At 32.7% G+C, this 15,449-nt stretch overlaps 1 protein-coding gene across 1 annotated transcript in view; it reads left to right on the top strand.

Moving 5' to 3' along the window:
• Window positions 1-14,578, top strand: part of SUZ12 (SUZ12 polycomb repressive complex 2 subunit) — a 38,329-nt gene extending 23,751 nt beyond the window's left edge. The window contains exons 9-16 of the mRNA XM_068531194.1: window positions 3,255-3,360; window positions 6,784-6,961; window positions 8,408-8,499; window positions 8,724-8,867; window positions 9,348-9,505; window positions 9,886-10,084; window positions 10,578-10,657; window positions 12,313-14,578. Of these exons, the coding sequence (XP_068387295.1) occupies window positions 3,255-3,360; window positions 6,784-6,961; window positions 8,408-8,499; window positions 8,724-8,867; window positions 9,348-9,505; window positions 9,886-10,084; window positions 10,578-10,657; window positions 12,313-12,658 (1,303 nt within the window). The 3' untranslated portion in view covers window positions 12,659-14,578. The remainder of the gene's footprint in view (window positions 1-3,254; window positions 3,361-6,783; window positions 6,962-8,407; window positions 8,500-8,723; window positions 8,868-9,347; window positions 9,506-9,885; window positions 10,085-10,577; window positions 10,658-12,312) is intronic.
• Window positions 14,579-15,449: the final 871 nt, after the last annotated feature.

Raw genomic sequence — 15,449 nt, 5'->3', positions numbered from 1 at the left:
CACTTAATGTCGCTTAATGTTACTGGCAGAAACCAATATAGTGTTTTTTTTAAAGTCAGAAATTTGAATGTGGATCAAAAATTTAAATGGAGAACAACAGAAACATATATGCTAGGAGATAGGGGTTGTGTCTGTGGGAGAAGCAATTAGGCTGTTGTTGCACACTGGCCTTCATCAGTGTTGGTAAATGTTCTATATATTTTAGGCAGCGTGAGGGGAGGGGTACATTATATTCTTTTTAAGAATTCTTTCTACCTTATATTAACATATTCCTTGTACGTTAAAACAAAAAAACTGCTTTTTTAAAAAGTACCAAGAGGAAATCATGGGAGAATTTTCCCGCAACTTCTTTTGAAAATTTCCAAACCTATAAAAAAGTTGAAAGAACAATACAGGTAGTAATTAATACCCATGTACCCTTCACCTAGATTTATCAGTTGTTAACATTTTACCACATTTGCTTTATTTGTGAGTGTATTTTTGTGACAAACCATTTGAGGGTTAGATCATGACGCTGGATTTCATTCCTTATTCATAAACACTTCATTCAGCGTGTATCTCCTAAGAGCAAGGACATTTCCCTCCATAACCACAGTACGCCTATCATATTCAGGAAATTTAACATGACACAAAAAATACAATACTCTCTCCCCAGTTTCCTCGATAATGTCCTTTTCTGTTCCCTACTCACCCCATTCAAGGATTGCGATCTGTCAGTTGCCATATCTATTCAGTCTCCTTCAGTTTGGAACAGTTTTCCAGCCTTTTTTTTTTTTTTTTTGCCTTTTGTAACAACACTTTAAATACAGGCCTGTAGTTTTGCAGAATGTCTTTCAGTTTGAACTTTCGTGATTATTTCTTTATGTTTAGATTCAGGTTAAACATTTTGGGCAGGAACACTACTTGGTGATGTGTTCTTTGTGCACATCACAGACAGCTGATACTAGGTTTGATCGCTTGGCTAAAGTGGTGTTTACCATATTTCTCCATTGTAATGGTCCCTTTTCACTTTAATTAATTAATATGCAACCTCTGTAATAATTAATACATGAAACTGGATAAATGTCCTTTTTCTCCCAACAGTCTTTTTTTTTTTTAACGCAATAGTTTAGCATCCATTGATGATTCTTACTTGAATAAATTATTCTATGGCGGTGGCCACATGGTAACTTTCTATCAGTTCTTCCATGTTTGGTTTGTTGGCATTTTTCTGTGAAGAAGAGCGTTCCTTCTCTCAACCTTTTTTTTTAATCAGTATGGATTAATGAATTCCACTTTTATTCAGTCTGTTTTAACCTATTGATGTTGCTATTTTAATGCTCAAATTGTCCCAAATTTGGTCAGGAGGAGCCCCTCCAAGCAGGCTCCTAAGTCCCTTTGACTTGTTTTTATTTATTTATTTCCTTGTTTTCTGGAATATTCTAGATATTCCAGGCTTTACATTCTCCTTTTCCTACCTCTGCTCTGGAATTGGCTATTTCTTCAAAGGGTCGTAGTTCCTTTCAGTAGAGGAGAAGTATTTGCCAACCAAAATCTGAGGAGTTCGATGTTTTAAAAATTCTTTTTATAATCTCTGAGAAGCTAAAGTCTCCTTAAAGAATGACCAAAATTCAAAAGCCATATTGAAAGAGTATGAAATATGGAGTGAAATAAAATAACTTCTTCTGAAAACAAAAACGCCATCGTAAGCCAAGTCAAAATAAAGATGACAAGTCAGGAGAAAATTAATTTCAACTCATAATATATAGATAGATGCCTCATTCCTTTAATATAAAAAGATTATACTAAGTAAAAAGAAAAACACCACAGGCCAGTAGAAGAATGAGGAAGGGATATCGTGAAAATGTTTACAAGAAAATATATATGGTTTTTAAACAACTAAAAGGTAAAACATCTGAATATAAAAGTACACTGAGATGTCATTTTTTCACTTACCAGTTTGACAGATATCAAAAAACTTGATAAAGCACTGTTGATGAGGCTGTGGGGGAAAAGGGCCTCTTCATACACTACAGGTAGGAGAGTACATTGGATTGTAGCTATCACATGTTCAGCCATAAAATAGAATATTATGTAGCCATGTAAACATGCATGAGGAAAAGTCTTTTCCATTTTAGAAGTATACTAATGTATTACCTATTCAAATTAGTAAATAAAATTAGCTTCTAAAAATATTAAGTTGAACAGCCTTGTTGATATATTATTGAAGTAGAATAAATTCAGTAGCACAGCATAAAGACAAAAATTCTTAAGGCTCAAAATCATTCGGTGTTAAGAGTCAGACTTTGGAGACAGATTACCTGGATTCTGTTGCTAGCTCTGGCTACTTACTGTGTCATCTTAAGGCAAGTTATTTAACCCTCTCTATGCCTCAGTTTCTTCTTCTGAACAATGGAGTAATAGCATCTACTTCATAGAGGTGTTGGGAAGATTAAATGAACTCTGTAAAGTCTTTAAAATAGTGCCTGGCACATAGTAAGCACTCAATAAATGTCAGCTAATACCACCTAACAGAATTTCTCTAAGACTGATGAAGAGATGCCAGATTCTTGATATACAATTAATTATTGAGTATGGTTGAAGAATGGTATTTAGGTTAGTAGTGTTTAATTGTATGGAAAAAATAACATAAACTATGTATACACACACAGATATGTACACACACATTAAAACTATACTGTGAGTATGGGTAGAATTTAATCGCTTCTTTGATTCAACCAGTATTCCATTTATTCATTCACCTGTGAAATGTTTATTGAGCACCTATATGTGCCAGGTGCCCCCCAGGATCTTACAGTTAATTAGTTTACTGGTCAAGTATAAAAGTCAAGAATTCTAGTTCAAGTACTTACAGTAGTTAAAGATAACAGAGACGTAATTTTTAGCGGTTCCCTAAGGCAAGTATTATAACACCGTTGTTACCTCGTTTTTAAAGTATAAAGCCTGCACATATGCTTTATACTTAACGTTTAAAACTTAGCAAGTTTTAAGACCTTAGGCATATTATACTTTAAATGTTTAAAGTTATATCTGAGTAGCTACAGTAATGAAATAATTCTCTAGTAATTATCAGTACAAATCATTAAAATTTCTTTTGTCAGGAATGGAGTGTAGGTATATTTTTAAGTCTTGTTGGGTATGTAAGCTAGTTTATAAATTTAATAAATGCTTTTTAGTATAAATCTAAAGATGTAGAATTTGTGTACTTACAATAATACTCAGGTTACTTTAAAGTGTATGTGTTTGTCTAACAGGCGCTTACAGCTTTTAGATGGGGAATATGAAGTAGCCATGCAGGAAATGGAAGAATGTCCAATAAGCAAGAAAAGAGCAACATGGGAGACTATTCTTGATGGGAAGGTATGGACTACTTAGAAGACTGAGCACGTTATAGTTATGAACTCCCATTTTTGATTGATGTTTTCTTCCCCAAATGCAAATTCACATTGGAAGGAATTCATGTTGGAAGGAAGAGTCCTTTTTTTCATACTTTGAAAAACACAAGTCAAAATTATCTAGTCAGAGTATTTAATGGAAGGCATCATCCTTGGAACCAGACTGCCAGCTTCAAATCTCCACTCCTAGCTATGTGGCATCTGGCAAATTACTTAATCCCCTGTGTGTCTCGGTTTTCTCATTTGTGAAACGAGGCATAGAATTGATGGATTAAATGAAATAATTAAAGATGCTTAGCACCGTGCCTGGCATAAAATAAGTGCTCAATAAATGTTAACTGATATTTTAAATTCCATTCATAGTAACAGCAGGTAACATATGACTAATAAATTTATCAAGAAATCTTCAAATCTTAGATGAAGCAGGCTTAAAATAACTCTTCTAAGAGACTTAAAAAAATAAATAGGCATACATACATTTCTTGGATAGGCAGACTCAGCAGAATACTAATGTCATTTATTTCTAAATATATTAGATCAGTGTACCAGCACAAGCAAAATCCTGATTTTTTTTAAGCCTTAAAAAATTAGTCTCACGTTAACCTAGAACAATATGTAATAATACTGAGGAAAATTATGGAAAAGTTTTCTGAGAACCTTTACTTACCAGATAATAGAACATAGTATAAAGTTAAAAGAACTTAAATTTATGGTAAAATCTTAGCAATAGATAAGCACATCACTGAAGCGTAGTCTTGAAATAGTTTCCTGTATATTTTGAATTTATGATAAAATTGGTGTTCGATCTGTGTGGGAAAGATAAACTGTTCATTATCCATGTGACAGAATTGGTCTTTAGCCATCTGGAAATAAACTTAGACCTAATAAATTCCAGAAGGCTCATAAATGTAAATGTGAAAATTAACACTATCTAACTTCAGAAAAAAATATAGGTGAATATTAATGTAATCTTGCTATGAGGAAAGAAAGCCCTTCTAGGTATGCTACAAAAGCTAGAAAGCATAAAATAAAAATGACTAATTAAAGTGAATCATATACTGCACAAATCTAAAGTTAAAAGCAAATGATGGACTGGGGCTAATATTTGTAACATACAAAAGGCTAATATGAATATGCAGTTAATAAAAACATAAGCAATCTAATTAGAAAAAATGGATAAAGAACAGTCTGACAGTTCTTAAAGCAACAAATATAGATGACCAGTAAGCTTTTAAAAAGATATTCAACCTTACTAGTATTCAAAGATATGCAAACAGAATCAGAGATACTACTTTTGACTACTAGTTTGACAACAGTTTAAAAGGGTTTGACAGTTTCTAGTTGGAGACGTGAGGACACATGCTCTCAAATAATGCTTTAATGTAAGAATAAGTTGGTATAACCTTCTTGGAGGGCAGACTGGCGATACGAATAAAAATTTTAATTGTGTATATAATTATTAACCGTTTTATGTAACAGTTAATTTTCATTCTACAGTTTTGTCACAAGGTAGTAACTGTTTAACTGAAAAGATGTAGATAACAAATCTTGCCTGTAAATTTTAAATAGTGAAAAATTGGAAACGCCTTAACTCTAAAAAGATAGCCATTGAAAAGAATACTTTGACAAGAAGATTTCCATGATATTTAATTTTTATATAATAATACATCCCCTTTTTATAAAATTAATCATAATAGTGGTTACCTCTAGGTGATGGGATTTTAAATAATTTTTATTTCTTTATACGTATCTACAGTGCTTGAATTTTCTGCAGGTATTTATTATCTTTCTGTTTTAAATTTCTTTTTTAAAGTTTGTTACGTTTATCCATGAGAAAATAAGGATTATTATATGAGTTGTTGGGTTTTCCCAAGAAATTGAGGCAATATGAAATGGGTATCCTTTTAAGTCAGGTCATATAGATTTGCTTCTTTTTAACAGCTCTGTGTTATTCTTTTAAATAAATGTCCCATAATTGACTAAACTAATGTACTTCAGTGGATAATTTGATTATTTTAATTTTTTTTACATTTTCAAAAATGTTGTAGTGAGTTTACTTGTATTGGGTTGACCAAAAAGTTCATTCAGATTTTTCCGTAAGATTTTAATGGAAAACCCGAACGAACTTTTTGGCCAACCCATACATGTATCTTTTTGCATTGCAAGTATTTTTATAAGATAAATTCCTAGATATGGACTCACTGTATCAAAATTGGTTTATATGATTACACTTTCACTTCATTCCAGTCTAAAAGTATAGTTTTAAGAGGATTATTTGTAATAAAGATGTAGAGGGAGATTAGACTTGTGTGGCAGTAAAAATAAATAGGAGCCCATTGAAGGTTTCTGTAAAAGGGAATAGCATGAAAGCAGTCTTTGAGAAGATTATTTGGTCTCCTGGATATGGATTGGGAAGTAAAAATTAGAAGCTGGGAGAGCAGCTAAGATACTGTACTAATAAGATAGTAAGGATCTATACTTGATGATTATGTAAGAAAAGCAGAAGCAAGAACAGGGGTCAAATGTAATTCTGAAATTTTTAGTTTAGGGTCACTAGTAGACTGATAATGCTTGGAACAAAAATAATTGTACCTGAGAAGGAAAGAAAAGGTAATACATTCACGTCTAAAAACATATTTTAGTTCAGGGTGACCTTGATATCCAAGTGGCAGTGTTTAGAGCTCAAGTATAAAGAATGGAGAACCAATTTGGGATCATCTGTCTAATGGGTAAATCCTTGAGGATGGGTGAGAGACTCGGGCATATGGCTAAATGTTAGCTAGGAATTAAGGAGGCCAAGAGAAGAGTGGTTTTATAAGTGACTAGAGATGGAGGAGGAAAGACAAGATAGTTTAGTGTCCTAAAATCCAAAGAAGAGAAGTAAGGGCAGTCGTTAGTGAAGCTGAGAGAAGTCAAGGAAAATTACTAATTGTTTTAATAATCATTCAGTTTACACAAAAAAAGTAATTGGTCATCTAAGAGAGGCTGCAGACCAGCAGGCTTTGGGTATCATAGTTTTTTTTTTTTTGTTTTAATTTTTTAATTAACAACAAATAAAAATTGGAATATTTCTCTTGGAAACTTGGAAAAAGATCTGAAAATCTGGGTGTGTTGGGCCATTGTTTGTATGGGGCAGCAGTTCAGCAATTGCCAATAAGTAGTCGCCTCTTGTAGACAATCTGAGCCCTCCAGTACTACAGGCTGTACTGCACTATACATTTACTTTATTTGCCTGGCCATCCATGTAGGCATTTGGGGTTTTTAAGGAAAAATCTGTTAAGTCAAATTCACATTAACATGTCATAATAAATATTTTCTTTTTACTCCTACAATTTCTTTCAGTTTATTATTTGGAATCTTCACTGTTTTCATGTTTTTTCTTTTTAAGAGACTGCCTCCATTTGAAACATTTTCTCAGGGACCTACGTTGCAGTTCACTCTTCGTTGGACAGGAGAGACCAATGATAAATCTACAGCTCCTATCGCCAAACCTCTTGCCACTAGAAATTCAGAGAGTCTCCATCAAGAAAACAAGCCTGGTTCAGTTAAACCTACTCAAACTATTGGTACGAATACTTTGCTGTCAAAATAATGCTTTGCAGAGTTAGGACTTAGGCTTTAATTTGTTTGTGTTTTGCTCCAGTAATCTTTGGGAAATATTATTTGACTTATTAGGCATATTATGAGTAAATTAGGGTTCCCTATTATTAGTCCTTTATTCAAAACCTTTGTGCCAGATGTATGTGGGAATTTTGGGGGATTTTTGGTTTTTTTAATTTTAGAATTGTGGTACAGTATATAGGATATATGCCATATACTATATAACACCTCCAAATGAGGTTTATAGATAGCCTTATGTCCGTTTAGGGTTTTTCCATTAAATAAATTTGTCTCAAACTCATGAGAAAATGATTGTTTTTCAGAGCTTTTTAGATGTTGGAATTGCAGCTTTAAAGGGCTTTGGAACTGTATGCTTTTAAAAATTCATATAAACATTTGTTTATGTTATGGAACTGACTTCATTATTTCAGAGTGTTTGTACAATTTTAGGGCTGGGAAAGGATCATCATAACCTGAATTTTACCAGGTTAAATTTTGCAGTAAATTTTTAAGAGGAAAAACATTTACAAATTGTAGCAGTTAGCTCTGCTGAGTTAAGGCCCAGGTTGCAGTATTCTTTCATTTTGTTTATCTGCGTGATAAGAACACTGTCCTTGACCTGAGAGCATCCGTATGTTTTTATCTAAGACTGTTTAAGAAGGCAGAAGGCTTAAGACAGCTGTCTTTGACATATACCACTCATGTCCATTAATTGTGTGCAGGTCACTGTAAGAGTCAGATTCAAGAGATAAAAGAAATGACCCATGTCAGAGGAAAGATTTCCCAAGTAAATTGTGGTCTGGGCACTTCTCAAAGAATTCTGTGGCCAAGTAGATAAAAGAGTTTCAAAGAAACTGAGAAGAAGAGTTTTATACAAAATTGTACATATGAAATGATTACTTATGTCAGGGGAAATAATTTTTATTTTTAAGTCAGTAAAGTAATACACCAGAATTATTAACAAATGATTATCTTTTGGATTTGGAATGATATTAGTGCAATCACTTTAATTTAATTTCTGTTAAACCAACATTTAGTGGATATCTGCTCACTGCTGTGCACTGGGAATACAAAGTCCAATCAAAACTATACTCTGACCTCAAAGTGCTGAAAGCATTACAGTGACTACATATAATTACTTGGGGTTATTTTTAGAATGTTTTAGGACATTATACGTGGTTTATAAAGGAAAAAAAATGGCTCCTGCCAATAAAGACCTTACTATCTGATTAGGGTTGCTGATTAAGGGGATTGTTCCCCTGAACATCAGTTGAGGGTGAGAACAAACATTGTATTAAATACCACAAGAAGAATTTTGTGAAACCTTTATTGTTTAATTATTTTCACAAGATATATTACTTCACTTTTAAGAAGCAAGTATTTTTATTAAATATAAAAGTATATGTTTTCAGCTGTTAAAGAATCGTTGACTACAGATCTGCAAACAAGAAAAGAAAAAGATACTTCAAATGAAAACCGACAAAAATTAAGAATATTTTATCAGGTAAACATAGCTGACCCTTCTTTTTTAAGTAATCACGAGATGCCTTTGTTTTGCATGTTATATCTGAAATATTTTGGCATATTTAAATAAAAAGAATGCCTCTGACTTGATTTTCCTTGTAAATTGTTTTAACTATTTTTAAAGGTAATATTGAAACAAAATATCTTGAGATATGTAAGGTGGAGATTTGCTGTTCTTCTTTTTGTTTTCTGTTATTTTTAAAGTTCCTTTATAACAACAACACAAGACAGCAAACTGAAGCAAGAGATGACCTGCATTGCCCTTGGTGCACTCTGAACTGCCGCAAACTCTACAGCTTGCTCAAACATCTTAAACTCTGCCATAGCAGGTTTATCTTCAACTATGTGGTGAGTGACTTCCATCTTTTCTCACTCATAATATATTATACATTATAATACAATTTGACTTTCAGAAATTGTACTTTGTGCAAAATACCAAAATCTCTACACTGATGGATTGCTTATGCATGAATTAACAGTGAATGATTCAGAGTTTATGTATATTTGCACAGTACACCTATAATGACTCACATAATCCTCACACCAGCTCTGAATTAAGCGGTAATTTCCTTATCCTTGCTCAGTCAAGAAATCATTTGTACGAAGTTACCAAGCCAATAAATGGCACAGCCAGGATTTTAACACAGATCTTTCTGACTCCAGGTCTTCTGACTTCCTGTTCACCATGCTGGTATGCCTAGCGTATTTTAGTTTTTGAAACATTAAGAACCCCAAGTACTTTTTAGTTAATTAAGTTGGAAGGATAGGTATTTAAGTTAGGATAATTAATATTTTCTTTTCCTAAACACCTTGCCATTTTTGTTACAGTATCATCCAAAAGGTGCTAGGATAGATGTTTCTATCAACGAGTGTTATGATGGCTCCTATGCAGGAAATCCTCAGGATATTCATCGCCAACCTGGATTTGCTTTTAGTCGCAATGGACCAGTAAAGAGAACACCTATCACACACATTCTTGTGTGCAGGTGGGTAAAAAGGTCATACAACAAAAATTTATTCTGACTTCTGTTGATGATGTTGGAGGAATAAAGGGAAGCCAGACAAAGCTACATTTAGGTGGGAATCCTTATTTCAGTATTAGCTAAGTCTGGGGTGGTATACTGCTGTATAACCCTCCCTTGGCTCCTGTTTCTACAGAGGTTTTCTCACTTCCTCCTTACAGCTTTTTCCTGTGTTGTTAATGTTGCTACTGCTCTAGTGGTTATAGGGGGATGAAAGTGTCTCCCAGTGGAAGTTTGTGTGTGCATACCTAGGTAGAAACCTGTAGGAATGGAACGTACTCTATTTGGGGGCTGTGAGCCTTCTCTGTGTTACTTAACATTACATCAACATTTCTTTTCATTAGGCCAAAACGAACAAAAGCAAGCATGTCTGAATTTCTTGAATCCGAAGATGGAGAAGTGGAACAGCAACGAACATACAGTAGTGGACACAATCGCCTGTATTTCCATAGTGATACTTGTTTACCTCTCCGTCCACAAGAAATGGAAGTAGATAGTGAAGATGAAAAAGATCCTGAATGGCTAAGAGAAAAAACCATTACTGTAATTATTATTATTGTTGTTGCTGTTATCATCATCATTATCATTGACAATGACTTTAGGATTTTATGATTTAAATGATTTTTGTTTGAAAACTAATAATTGTTTAATATGAATTACATTTTGATTTAGTGTAAAGGAGCTTTTTCTAAATTAAGGAATTCAGGAATCTACAATTTTTATAATTGTGTCATTGTAACAGTAACCAACTAAAGGAAATACAGATTTTCTTCTTGTGCTTCTGTATTGTGTTTTTTCATTTTATTTAAAGGTAACTATTGTCATAACTTAGAATTTCCCTTTTAAAGTTACTACCTAAATAGATGATTTTAAGAAACATTGCCACTTTACTATATAAATAAGTTGTGGTATTTTTAGTTGCAAAAACTTCTATTTTTGACATTCTCACAATTTTTTCTTAGAAATACCAATTATACTTATTCTGTATCTAATAGATACTTTTTCTTTTTCTCTTTTTTCTTTTTTTTTTTTAAAGCAAATTGAGGAATTTTCTGATGTTAATGAAGGAGAGAAAGAAGTGATGAAACTCTGGAATCTCCATGTCATGAAGCATGGGTAGGGTATTTCTAAATTCAAATATTCCACTTCCTTTACGTTCTTTTTGTTGCTTCACATTCTATAAATCTGTTAGAATCTTACTTAAAATTCTGTTAATTTAGATATAATTTGTCCTAAATATCCTAATTCAACTATTATAAAGAAAAATGGTTATCCTCAAAGAATGTTTAAGGAAGGTGCTAGCTCCATCTAACAGCAGGTTTTTATTTAATGTGTCCTTTTTTTTTTTTTTTAAATAATAATCCAATTTTTATTCCTTTTATTGCTAGGGGATACATAAATAATATGCCATGTGCTACACACCTGGAATTCCTGGAACTATTTATCACACTTATTGCCACAATTTTTAAAAATTGCTTAATTATTCAGAATAAAATATAAGCAGCTTTTCTGATTTCTTATTACCATTTCATAAAGCTCAAGGTAGAACAATCCTTATTTCTCGTGTCTTTGTAGCTGAAGCATTGTTTTTCCTGCAGATCTGCTTCCTTCCCTATGTGAACTATTTACCTGTCAGTACATATGTTTTTCTTCTCTACCTTCATTAGTATTAGATCCTCATATAAGGCTTTCTTGTATGGCACAAGCATGTAAGGTTTTTTCATTTATAGTTAAATAAGTGGGAGGGGGCACTTTTGTTTCCTTACTCTTGGGGAGTGAAGAGTCGGTACATAACTTCTAGTCCAAATGTCTGGGTGCATGGCCTATAGCCTTTTTTTTGTAAACTGCCTTGAGCTAAGAGTAGTCTTCACATTTTTAGTGGGTTGTAAAAAATTAAAAAGAGGAAGACAACAGAGATCACATATGGCTTGCAAAGCCTGAAATATTTACTATCTAGCCTTTTACAGAAAATGTTTGCCTGATCCCTGGTCTAGTCACTAAAATGCAATTATGAGTAAAGTATGTATATGGAGGCTTGCCTGAAATTTATGTTTTTCCTTTTGTCCTGATATTGCCAGTTTCAAGGTAGAATTTTAGATTACTTAATTGAGTTCTGTTTTAATTCCTGATCCAAATCTGTTAGCATAACAACGACTGGGTTCATGATACACTGGCATTACAGACTGGCAGGTATTTGGTAAACTATTTGGATTTTATCAGATCTGCAGGCAGGCTTTTACAGGCTCTGTTAGAGTCTCAGTTTCAGTGGGTAACTGAGCAGCCTTCTCCTATTTGGTTTAATTTGCTTCTCTCAAATTTTATTCATTGCTTTCCACCAAAACAATCACACTGTACCACATTTGTTGTGACATCTTCATCTTTTCAGAGGTTTACCATGAACTGAAAATGTAGAGGAAACACTGCTTCTGAAATAGGAAACTGAGAGAATAGTTAGTATTATATACTTAATGAAAGTGGTGCTGGCAAGAGAAAATGTTTTATACTTTTAACTGCTAACTTCCTAATTTCGTTAGGAAAAACAGAAATGACATCTATTTAAGCTCTGGTTAAATTAAATTTGTTTAAATTTCTAAAACTGTAAGCTCATTCAGTTGATTGAATCTCAGATTCACTATAGTTTTACTACTTGTTAAGTCATCACTTAACTGGATTTGGATATAGTCTTAATGTTCTATAATGGTTATCACTGTGGCATTTGACAGAAATGCTTTGTATTGCTATTGATGTTTTGTGTTGTTTTTATTAAATAGGTTTATTGCTGACAATCAAATGAATCATGCCTGTATGCTGTTTGTAGAAAACTATGGACAGAAAATAATTAAGAAGAATTTATGTCGAAACTTCATGCTTCATCTAGTCAGCATGCATGACTTTAACCTTATTAGCATAATGTCAATAGATAAAGCTGTTACCAAGCTCCGTGAAATGCAACAAAAATTAGAAAAAGGAGAATCTGCTTCCCCTGCAAATGAAGAAATCACTGAAGAACAAAATGGGACAGCAAATGGATTTAGTGAAATTAACTCAAAAGAGAAAGCTTTGGAAACAGATGGTGTCTCAGGGGTTTCAAAACAGAGCAAAAAACAAAAACTCTGAAAAGAAAAGGCCTAACCCCATGTTATGGACAAACACTGAAATTTCATTCTAGGGAATTCAGCCTCTAGGAAGAGTCTTGTTTTTGTTTTTAATCATAAGTTCCAAACAGGCACTGTCAGATGAAGTAAATGATTTCAACAAGGATATTTTTATCAGGGTTCTATTTCACTTCATTATGCAGCATTACATGTATATCAGTTTTATTGATGTCATTAAAACATTCTCAAGTTTGAGCATGAAAAGCAATACTTCAAAGAAAGTATTTTTAACTTTAACAATTGTCTTATGAAATATATTGACTTGATAATCTAGAAATTATTTCATATATTTAAATTATGTTTTTTTGCAGTTGTGACTGGCTGTTTTTCTACTTTGTAATTGTGAGACATTTTCTTGGGGAGGGAAAATTGGAATGTGATTCCCTTTTTTAGAAATTGAAGATTTTTGTGAAATTATGTTGCATTACTATTTGCAGTCAAACCTTGATCCTTGATTTTGAAATCATTTGTCAATTTGGAATGAAAAATTACGACATAAGATATTTTACATGATGTAAGTTCATTTTACAATTTAAAAATAGCACTTCTTCATCTTATGCCTGTTTGAGAGCATGTTAATTTTTCACATTGTCGATGGTGAAATGTCATGTTGGCTTATAAGGTTACTGACCATCCATTTGTTTTTATGTGGATAATTTTGGTGCATTGCTCACCCAGTATATTTTTTTAAACTTGAACATTTTGCTGGTTTTTTTTGTTTCTTGTTTTTCTTTCCCAATCAGGTAATCACATGGAAAATTCAGCTGTCCATATCTCTTCATTAGGATTGTAAACCAAGGGAAGAATGAGTTTGAGATTTTTAAGATGCCACTTTTGAGGGAGGAAATGTTCTATAAAAATGAACCAGAAAATGATAATAACTTTTTTTTTTCTTCACAAGGATGTCTTCGTAATGTATTTCACGATTAGAATATCCAATACAGATAAGCTGACTTGAATCGTTTTGAGCAATTTTGCCCTGTGTTATATGTGTCTTATGCACATATTTGCAGTTGGATTTTCTCCAACAGAAAGTGGTTTCACTACTGGCACATTAACAAGCACCAATAGAGTTTTTGGTCCAACTCCAAGCACTGTGGTTGAGTAACATCACCTCAATTTTTTATTATCCTTAAAGATAAATGCATTTTCATATTCTTTATTTATAAAGGATCAATGCTGCTGTAAATACAGGTATTTTTAATTTTTTTATTTCATTCCACCACCATCAGATGCAGTTCCCTATTTTGTTTAATGAAGGGATATATAAGCTTTCTAATGGTGTCTTCAGAAATTTATAAAATGTAAATACTGATTTGATTGGTCTTTGAGATGTGTTTAACTGTGAGGCTATTTAACTAATAGTGTGGATGTGATTTGTCATCCAGTATTAAGTTCTTAGTCATTGATTTTTGTGTTAAAAAAAAAATAGGAAAGAGGGAAACTGCAGCTTTCATTACAGACTCCTTGATTGGTAAGCTCTCCAAATGCTGAGTTACAGTAAACTCTGATTATGCCTCTGGATAGTGGATTTCGAGCATTTTTCTCGGGCTTTAATTTGCTAAAGCTGTGCACATATGTAAAAAGAAAAAAAAATAGATTATTTTAGGGGAGATGTAGGTGTAGAATTATTGCTTATGTCATTTCTTAAGCAGTTATGCTCTTAAATGCTTAAAAGAAGGCTAGCATTGTTTGCACAAAAAGTTGGTGATTCCCTCCCCCAAATAGTAATGAAATTACTTCTGTTGAGTAAACTTTTTATGTCATCTTATAATAAAAGCTGAAAAAATCCCTTTGTTTCTATTTATAAAAAAAAAAAAATTCTTTTCTATATGTACCCTTGTTAAGAGATTTTGAAGAAATCATGTAAGATGATAAAGCATTTGAATGGTACAGTAGATGTAAAAAAAAAAAAATCAGTTTAAAAGAACGTTTGTTTTTACATTAAATGTTTATTTGAAATCAAATGATTTTGTACATAAAGTTCAATAATATAAAAGCTGTATTCTGTTTTGTTTTTGTCTTTTATTATTATGCATTGTCAATACATGCACAAAAATTTGGGCTTGGCTAGGATAGTAAGGATCCAAAAAAATTACACCCATCGGTCAGAGCTAATAAGAAATTAAGAGAAAAATTAATGTGAAATCCTGCTTTCAGTTCTAGTAACATCAGTTGCAACTAGTGTATTTATGGTGTATTACATAAAAAATATTTTAAAATTTATAGTCCAGAGTAATGTCAATATTAGTTAACCTAATGTTAATCCATCTTTGTTTTTTTCATTTTCTTTTGAATGAAAAAGAATTTATCTTGGCCTTCAAAAAGCCCATAGATTAAGAGTGGGATACAAATGATAAAGTAAAACAATATATAATAAAATTGTATACTACATTCTGTGAGGTCAATAGTTTGTTGAAATTAGAAGAGTTGAGGGAAACTTTACAGAAGTGTTGACAATTCCACTGTGCTTGCTTTATTTACAAGTAATAGCTTGCCTGTATACATGTTGCTTTGTATTCTTTGAGCTGAGCACCCCTCTGCCTCCAAAGCTCACTGTGTGTGTTTCTTTTAAGCACCTGTTTCCCTTTCATTAGACTGCTAAGTCAGTCTCACTGGCCTTAGTACTGCCTCATGGTCTTAGTTGGTATTCAGACATTTGCCACATGAACTGAAGGCTTTACATGCCATGCTAAGCGACTGGATTTCAGGCAGTAGGAAGTATTTGGAGATTTACTGCACAGACATGACAC

This window comes from Eschrichtius robustus, chromosome 20 (assembly GCF_028021215.1).
Source record: "Eschrichtius robustus isolate mEscRob2 chromosome 20, mEscRob2.pri, whole genome shotgun sequence".
Classification (NCBI taxonomy): Eukaryota; Metazoa; Chordata; class Mammalia; order Artiodactyla; family Eschrichtiidae; genus Eschrichtius; species Eschrichtius robustus.
Note: the sequence above shows the minus strand (reverse complement) of the source record. Positions and strands in the feature narration are given on the sequence as shown.